Genomic DNA, 9,772 nt, shown 5'->3' on the forward strand with positions numbered 1-9,772 from the left:
GAAGTATGCCAGAATCATGGAAAATGGCAATCCATAGTCTCTGTCTACCTCTATGGAATAGAGGTTTGATACTATGTATGTATATTGTATATAAAAGTGTTTGCAGGTTTTATAGTCGTCAAATGAAAACAATGTGGGATAGGCAGGACATAATATATTTTTTTACATTTACATACACACTCACGCCTTTTATTCCCGAAGGGTTAGGCAAAGGCGCAAGTGCAGCCACTTTCCGCCGAGTGTATTCCCTAACATGATGTGATAGGGACGGGATAATTGCCAATCAGGCATAAATACCAGATTCCGGGCTGATATTGACTAGAAAAACCCAATATCGCTTTGCCCGATCCGAAATCGAACCTGAGACCTCAGCACTCCAGACGTACCATAATACTAGGACGCCAACGAGTCAGGCATTATTATATTTTTTACAATGTTTTCAAATTTAGATATGTTGTTTTGTTTTTATAGCTTGTTGTTTATGTAATGTTTACTCTTTTTAGACGATTTAAATTCCTATAGTATATAAATAAAACCAAGGATCTTCCAGTTTACTGCTTCTGCTACAAAACTATAAAGATCGTAATATATAATTTTTCTTTCATTTTTGAAGTAGGCAGCCCTAAAACCAGAAATATTAAGTGGAATTCTGCACTTTAACCTGATGAAGATAGGGTTCTAAACTTTACCAGCACAAACCAAACTATTGGGTAACATTTACGACAGCATGATATTGATAGCCTTGTTGCGGGTAGTCATACAAACCTTACCAAAGGAACGAACGTTACGCTCACAATGATATAACAGCCGTATCTATTACATACTAACTTTTGCCCGAGACTCCGCCTGCGAGACACTGTGACCTTCTTCTGCCTAGATCGGACCACCAACAGCTACAAAAAGTTGTATAATTGTAAAATGTAGGTAGATATTGTAGCTTTGAAAATTGGCGCATGACCAACACCTCAGTCCTCCCCGTGACCATGAAGGCTGCAGTCTTCGAAACGTCGGGAGAAACCTAAAATATTAAAACTGCGATAAACTCCGCAAAATAGTTTAATTTTAAACTCACAAATTTGTCGTTGTTATAATATTAGTAGATATAGAATGTGTACTATAAATTCAGACCTCGTAACAAACTATTACACAGATAAACAGTAAGATGTCTGCCATTACTCTAAGTAAAAGGACTGTAAAGTTTAAAATAAAAATGAAAGAATACTTAATTTACTCAGAACAGTTTTTTTATGAAATTGAAACGGGTTTTCGTATTCCTAAACAAATTAATTTAAAACATACCAATAATATAATAAGGCGCGGATTACATTTAGAATGATTCAAAAAATTCAAAAAAGCCCTCGAATTACGAAATACCATCATTATTTCGAATATTTTATCGTTATTCGTCGTAAATTAGTGATTATTATATCAATAAAAATACAACAAAGCATTGTAAAGCAAGACTGAGATAAATTGACGACGAAGTAAAACACATGTTTTTATGTTAGGTATAATTTCAAACGTAACCCTAAAACCAAACATACCGTAGCAATTGGCATATAAAATACAATGTTGTTGATGTATGGAACGTAAATTACTATTATACTTCACTGGTCTGTTAAATTTGCATAAAATGAGCATTAACCAGAAAAAGTGCTGATATATAGCCGTTTTCAATAAACGATCGCAATCTCAATCTTTAATCCGATTCCGACAACGAACCAATCAGAAAAGTTATTTGTATGTATGTCAAAAAAAAATTGTTCTGATTGGTCCTTCTTCGAGATAGATCGAAAATTTGGATCGTTATTGTAATTGCCGGATAATGAGAGTAAATATTAACAACTATTAATCATCGATATAATATATGTACTACGTACTATATTTGGAGTTCCAAACATGCACTGTGTACACATTGACCTGCAACCCGTTGTATCTGACTTTAATATAGTCAATATTGACAGCTTGTGGTTGAGTACAAAGTGGCGCTCATGATATAAGAACTCGACTCTGAGTGTAAATCTTCATTTGATTTTAAAATATTAATCAAATAAGTAAAATTATTTGTTGTTCAAGTGAATAAATAGGTTTTAACAGTGAAATTTTGGTTGCCATTTTAGTTCAGATTTTAACAAATAGTTTATATGGACGTTCGTGTCTATAGAATATACGTCAATGCTGTTAATCATATAAGAGTGAAAACCTTCATAATTCTGCCAACTATCAAGAGACGTAACATTTCGTTGGCCGACATTACATTTGAACTTCATTCTGCTTACTGCCCTCTGGAATGAACTTCCCTCATCCTGTTTCCTGGCACTATTACATTTCTTTCTATTACTTTTCAACTAAATTATAAAAATCTAAGGCCTAATCTCTCATATGCGTAATAACTGCCGTTCATCGGGATATAATAAAGCTTGAAAATTGCATAATAACACTTTGTTTCCTAACGGACCCAGTAGGCTGCAAGACATTTTGCTTCGAAGGTAGAAAAATAATAATATTCTCTTATAACTAATATACTGCGAAGCAGGCTGTAAGTAGCGGCTGCTGATTCCATCTCCATATATGAACCAATAGATATGTTATGAACCGCAATATTTGTTTTAGCTCCGATCTCTCCCTTATGTTTCATGTAATACAAGACACAAAACTGGCATCAGGGGGAGGGTTTTGGACCAGATTTAATTGATACTTATCGTTTGACGTTCTATTATTATATTTTTACTCAGAGACAAGCCATTGCGATAACATATCTCTGAGTATATATTTATTTTCAAACCTCAATAATCAACAACCCTCGTACAAATAGACCAAACTTATCCACCAGTATTTTTTTAATTAACTTACTGGTTATTAAGTATAAACAGCAAATTAACGATGTTACCGATGGCTAACTCAAATCATTTCAATTATTGTAAACAAGACGGCAATCATAAACACCTTTGCTTTCCAGAGTTTCCATCATTCATAAACAATTAAACTGTAAGCATGTCGATTACTTGCTAAGCAGCGGAACGGGAAAAACTGTTTTTAATTGCACCAACTAATGATGACGTCGACGTACAATGTACTATGGACGTTATGTACAGTCGTGTGGCAAAGCGTCACTCACTATGAGCTTTATTAATGGACTTCTCGTAGCCTAATACATGTTCTTCTAGGTAGTAATATTTTTAAATGTGTAGGGAAAAATGACCCCACTTCACCTGAAACCCAAGTAAAGTCCAGACAGAGTGTTGAATGAGGAGAGATAGTTTTAGCCGGTTTATTTGAAGGGTATATCGGACGCCTGCCTACAAGGTGGACGGACGACCTGGCTAAGGTCGCAGGAAGTCGCTGGATGCAGGCCGCTTCCAACAGGTCGACGTGGAGATCCTTGGGGGAGGCCTATGTTCAGCAGTGGACTTCCTGTGGCTGAGATGATGATTATGATGATATAAGAGCTGATCCCGGATCAAGACACTTATATGAGACACTATGACGGGTTTTATTACACCTTGTTTATGGTAGTCGCCATCGGAGCGAATACAAAATATTTTATCAGCGATTGTACTAATCACACGCGTCGCAGGTTATGAAGAAAATCGAGCATGCATGCTAAAATCGATGATATTAATATGTGAACGTTACGCAAACTATAATATGATAGTATACAAAGAATATTTTTTAAGTAACTATGAATTCTGATTTATTTATTCCATCGATTATTGGTTTACTGCAAATATAAGGAACGCAATATTTTCTGCCTTTTTCTACCATTTAAAGGTAAATATAAAATTTATTCTTGTAAATTTAAAATAAACCGGGGAGTCGTCGGCGGGCAGCAAGGGGCTGTCCGCCCTTACTGCAAATCGTGCGGTTTTGCACATTCGGGTGACCTCCGGGATGGACGGCAGCGTGGTAAGCCTCATGCTGCCGTTGACGCTGAGAGCGTCCTTCGGTGCGCAGGGGTTCTTTTCTTAATATCCTCTACAAGTAATTTAATAAATCAGTGACAATTAGTTATCTCATAGCCTCCATCTATAGGACAGAGATGATAAATTCAGATTCTTCTTTGTAACAAAACTATACTCGATCCAGATAATCTTCATATTAATTCAGCGAGTGACTACTGTGCATGTTGGTAGCGATTGGACCACCAGAAGTCATATGGCTATAGAAAATTAGTGCTACCGGTGTCAAGCCGGAGCAGGTCGCTGTTAATAAACGTTGTCCTTTCTGTTTTATTAACTTCATGTTATCCACTTCATTCACTTCTTTATTTATATTTTTTTCATTATATGTGAAATGTTTATAATCATAATCCTCACCTTTTCAATGAAATTTTATATTTCCATTATGAACGACATCTGTATTGCTTTCTATATACCGTGTATTTAAATTCAGATGATTCTCCAACTCTCGAAATGAAATAAGAGTGATGACATTGCTCATTCGACTTCACTCCTGTAATTTGAAGACGAATTAATTCGTCCAAGATAAGTTCCAGAGACTAGTCGCCGACATGAAAATGACAATAATGATACAACAACACTACAAATTGCCCTACAATCTATTGGAGAAAATTGGTATCGGAGTAAAGAACCATGACCGGAAGAAGCGGCGCGTAGTGCCTCGAGTGATAGCACGCGACGCGGTTTTTATTTTGGTGACTTTTGTATATTGTCCATATCGGAATTGTAGCCCGAGGAAGACAACTAGCCCGTCCGACCGTGAACAGTCGGGAAAAACGCAACTTTACACTTACACATGTATAAATATAACGTCTTACAACGATAGTGATTCAGTTTTGCGCGATCGCTCGCAACAAAATGGTGGTTCAGACGGGCGGGGTGACATTCTAGCCGTTAAATCCGAAAGTGAAGTGACTGCAATCGGTGACATTTAATTGTTTATTGATAAGCAAACAATCGGACAAAATGGAGGTGAAATTGCAGTGGCAGACTTTAGTGTTGTTATGTATTGTTGTTATGTCAACGGCTGATGATTACGAGAACAAACTGACGAAGCTTTGGTCGTTGTCCGGTGCGTCGAATAGTGATGGTTCGGCTGTGGTTAATGTGACCCGTGCATCAATCGTGATTCAACCTTCAAATTACAACATCGAACAGCACGATAAAGCTGCACAGGCTAGGAAGTACACGTTCAGACCCCGAGCAATACCTTTGGTGAGGGATCAGCCTCAAGTGGAAAGGAACGTGTATTCACAGGACGCTGCAAAGCAGTACAAATCTGACATACTTTTCCCCGGTAATTACATGCCAATTGCCAAAGAGAAAAGTAATAAGAATCTGACAAAGGACACTGTGTTAGCAAGAGGGATGCACAATGGCCCGAGAGTTACCATACCATTGATAAGGAATGAAGAATTTGAGAGCAGAGCTTTGGATGACTACGAGGAACCGATTATAGAGAAACCTGAAGGATTCTCGGAGCCAACAGCATCTAGAAGATCACTAACTTGTGAGTAGGGTCATTTAATTATCTCGTTATATATTTTTTTCCATTACATCTAGAACACGCTGGAGCCAGGAGGCCGGAGGCCGCTTACGCCAGGTAAATGTTGAAAACTTTAGTGATGGTCTATGTTCAACAGTGGGCTTCACATGGCTTATGATGATGATGATAGCACCCACAAGAAGTTTTCGCCGACATCTCCTATGTATCAAACAATTTTGTTTTTCATCTTGACCATATTATATCGCAACCAGTGTCCGGTCATAATGTTCTCTTTGATATTTTGTTATTGCTGATTTTCTTTAAGTATAATTAAACCAAAGGTAATCTCAATGGCATATATCTCCACCGTAATTTCAGCACTTCAAATATAATTTAATTTTATCACCTTCGTTTTAGTTCGCTTAATATTTTTTTATTAGAGCGTTACCACAGAAAAACAACTTATAAAAAAATATTTATTAATCAAAATATGTTTTAGGCTTTGATTTCATATATTCCGTACAAAATCTTTATTTCCGAATATATAGGTTTCAAAATATTAGATTGAACGGGCGCTAATATAGTCACAAGCAGTACCTACAACTCCAAGCCGTCACGCCTTCAATGTAGCTATCGTAATTAACGATAAAAACAATTGCCGAGTCGTTGCGACACGTATTAATTAATAAATTACAATGATCATTAATTTATTTTCACTATGTTGATTTTAAATTATTCTTATATTCACTACGTGATGAATGACGTGCAACGTGTGTATTCGAGATATTTATGTATCTACGAGGACGCAATAATATTTTGTCTTGAACCATTACCAATGCTGCGTGCTACTTATGAGCAAGCATGTTCATAATATCTTAATTTAGGTCATCGGTTTGAATGTAGGCTAATAGGCGCATAGGGCTTTTAATATCTTTTAACGACGTACATTATTTTTTTTAAATCTTATATGATACATAATTTAACTACAAAGAATTTTTCATTCTTCGTTCCAACATCTCTAAATTAAGTTTAAATTAAATTCTCAGCAAGGGATATTACTTGAGATGCTTTGACTGATAAAATCTAATTAATCAAATGTGACAGAATATTACATTTAAGAAACATTCGTTTTAGAAATTTGCTCATTGGATATACACAATTGATTCCTACCAAAAACACGCAATATCACATGATGTCGATGAACTAAAACGCATAAACAAAAAGCAGCTAAGTAAACATCACGAAGAAGGCGCTGTACCGTAAAATTTTGCCAATCCCGCCACGCAATATTATAATATATCTTTTATAGTCTACAAGCAAAGCTGGCATGATTCGTGAAATTAGGTTAGGGAACAATATTGACGGGTGAACTATGCATGACGAAATCCAATTTGAATGTAAAAATTATAACTTTTTGAGGGGAAAATGTTTAAAGAATGAAGCTGACATACATTCAAGCCGACTTGATAAGCTAAAATTTTGTAAACATAAAGTGTTTCCTGTGTTGACCTAAAAATAACAATTCATAGGAAGTTCATAATAACAGAAAACATTATCCTAAATAAGATTTAACTAATGAAATATTTTTGGGGTTCCCAATAATTGCCAAGTATCAAGCTCAGATGATGATCTTCGTCATTTCCTTTGGAAAGTCGACTTTAATTATTAATGACAGCCAACTAAAGATTATTGAGATTTAAATCTTACCCGACCAGCACGTTTCATATAACTTTGTTTTGAGCGTAATCAACTACTTACACCGCTTCACGAACCACGGAAAATCCAAAAGTCCATTATTAAAATTACGACGGTAAATTACAAAATCACTGGTGATGCCATAAATTAAGCCGCAGCATCCATAGCGTGTAACTCAATAGTTTCTACTTATGTTTAGCTTTCAGGCAAAGAATTTTATGTTAGTTATCTTCGCAAATCGCCAAGATAAGATTAACGATTGCATTTAACAAACATATCGTGGTGCGTTAAACCAATTATAACACACGCATTGTCATAAAATGTTACTATTGGATAATGAGGAGTTGGTAATGGACACGCATTTAATGCAATAGCAGTTAATTACTGGTTGTAATAGAAAAATGTTTGTTATCCACGCTACGGTAATGATACTACTAATATTAGTTTAAATATTGTTAGTTAGTAATAAATTTATGTTAACAAGGCTCATTGAGAAAATATATCGCTTTTGTAGTAATTTCATCGTGATCATAATTGTGATATTACATTTAAATTACATTACAAATACTACATAATATATGTCAGATCTCATACACCTACACATCTATTTTCATTGGTGTTTCTTCACAGAATAATTTTAAAGTAGATTTTTATGATATTATGTAAACTTCCAGCCATTTTAGACCTTCAATTAATATTTATTTTTCACATTTTCCAGATTTCTTTGGTCTCGATGATGACGACGACCAAGAAGAAGAAGAAGAGGAAGGAGAATATGAAGTGGAAGAAACTGAAGGACTAACAGAGAAGGAACTGAAAACCAAAAACAAACTGAAGAAAAAGAAACTGAAGCCAAAGAAATTGAAAAAGTATATGCTGCCCTTGCTTCTGGCTTATAAAATGAAGTATTTCGCATTGGTCCCGGTTATGATTGGAGGGCTAGTACTACTGATTGGAGCTACAGGCCTGGCAGGATTCTTCTTTGCATTGTTCGCAGCGGTCATGGGTCTACAGAAAGGAGGCTATTGAATAAGATAACGAAGTCGACGAACTCGCAGTTGCCATCCAAACTAAGTAGGAAATTCTTGTAATCTGGATGATTTGCTCAATTAACTGGATGTAATTTCAGTATCTAGTTCCTTCATTATTGTCCTTTTAAACAGACCTTTTTCAAGCCTAAAATTATTTAACCTATTGTATAGGTCTTTAAAAGCCTGAATTATCAAAATTTTACTAATATTTATTCTCTTTTAAAAATATTCTTTTGTCTTTTTCTTGAATATTGTTCACTAATTGATTTGAGTTTTGTGTTAACAGTATTTCAGATTTTAGGGTAAGCTCGCGCTATTGTACATATTTCAAATCAATAATGTAATGTATTTATATTGTTATATTTAAGTTATTTATTGTAATTTATTAATTTTAATTAATAAATAAAGTTAACAGACCATTATAGAGAATGAATGCGTAGTTACCATTGAACAAAACATATTATATTTATAGCAAAGCCAATGCTTACTTTAGTACATAAATTATATATACGTGCTTAGATCGCTTTGTCTCTTTCATTTCCTTGTAGGGATATTCAAACGTGATTAAATTTAGACTTTGTAATGAATAGGATAAATACAACAAACAAAAGACTATAGGATATATATCCTTTTGAATTATTTGAAGATGTTTACGAATATCTTTGCATGTTCATTGGAAATAAATACATTAACCACTAAATTTCTAGTAAAAGCTTGTGATGTGCATAAAATAAGAGACAAAGATCATTTTCCTAAAGTTAAAATTATTCTTATATTATATACTTACTTGCGAACTGTGATGGTATAAGCCGGCATCAGATTATTGCCTCAAGTTATAATTTCCTCTATAACTGATGATGGTCAAACCACTGATTAACATCCAATAGACGGCAACGAAGAAATCTCTTTATTTACGTGTATGCAATAGAAACCTTAGACATTGTAGAAAACATTTCATTTATTTCTATACCACAGGCTTTTTAATGTATTAAATATATATAAACATTTTGCTATCATAAATACTATTTATCTAAAATAGTTGCAACATAAATGATGTCATATGCATTAATAAAGGAAACTATATGTACACCTATGGAAACCTCGCAGAAATTAACACGAGTACTCTTAATACTAATTCAGGGATGTTTGAGGCACTATAATTTTTTTTATTCAAAGAAATAATTAAAGCTGTTAGAAGATAAATTAATAAATTAATCTAAAATTGATTAGCAATTAAATTAACATAAGTACTCTTAATACTAACTCGTGGATATTCCAGGCGCTGTAATCATAATAAATAACAAACGGCAACTCATGAAGAAACAACCAATCGATTTGACAATAATAAAATGGGTAGCAAAACAGCGATGGATGTTCAAAATACCAAAACACGAATAAAATGAAATTTTTGATTTATAATCAAAACCTAACTAGCGGAACCGGGGTCTTTGCATAGGCCTGCTATTTGCACAATTGCTCTGCGCTCCACTTGTTGCTACAATTGACATCCAGACATTTGCGGTAAATATTGATGACATTTATAATGACGGTTTTTGGATTTGGAGTATGCGGTATGCGGTTCACTGAGCACGAATTAATTT

The 9,772-nt window shown here is 34.6% G+C and overlaps 1 protein-coding gene across 1 annotated transcript; it reads left to right on the plus strand.

The window, feature by feature from the left end:
- Nucleotides 1-4,806: 4,806 nt before the first annotated feature.
- Nucleotides 4,807-8,409, plus strand: LOC115454510. Its single transcript, XM_030183239.2, has 2 exons — nucleotides 4,807-5,469; nucleotides 7,859-8,409. Exons 1-2 carry the CDS (start codon nucleotides 4,926-4,928, stop codon nucleotides 8,167-8,169), a joined length of 855 nt encoding a protein of 284 aa, XP_030039099.2. The 5' UTR covers nucleotides 4,807-4,925; the 3' UTR covers nucleotides 8,170-8,409.
- The last annotated feature ends 1,363 nt before the right edge of the window (nucleotides 8,410-9,772 follow it).

This window comes from Manduca sexta, chromosome 18 (genome assembly GCF_014839805.1).
Source record: "Manduca sexta isolate Smith_Timp_Sample1 chromosome 18, JHU_Msex_v1.0, whole genome shotgun sequence".
In the NCBI taxonomy this organism is placed as follows: Eukaryota; Metazoa; Arthropoda; class Insecta; order Lepidoptera; family Sphingidae; genus Manduca; species Manduca sexta.

Bases quoted from the DNA above. Each gene is read 5' to 3' on its own strand.
- LOC115454510 (XM_030183239.2), top strand. From the start codon at position 4,926: ATGGAGGTGAAATTGCAGTGGCAGACTTTAGTGTTGTTATGTATTGTT. The intron at 5,470-7,858 runs GTGAGTAGGGTC...CACATTTTCCAG, and splicing joins ATCTAGAAGATCACTAACTT to ATTTCTTTGGTCTCGATGAT.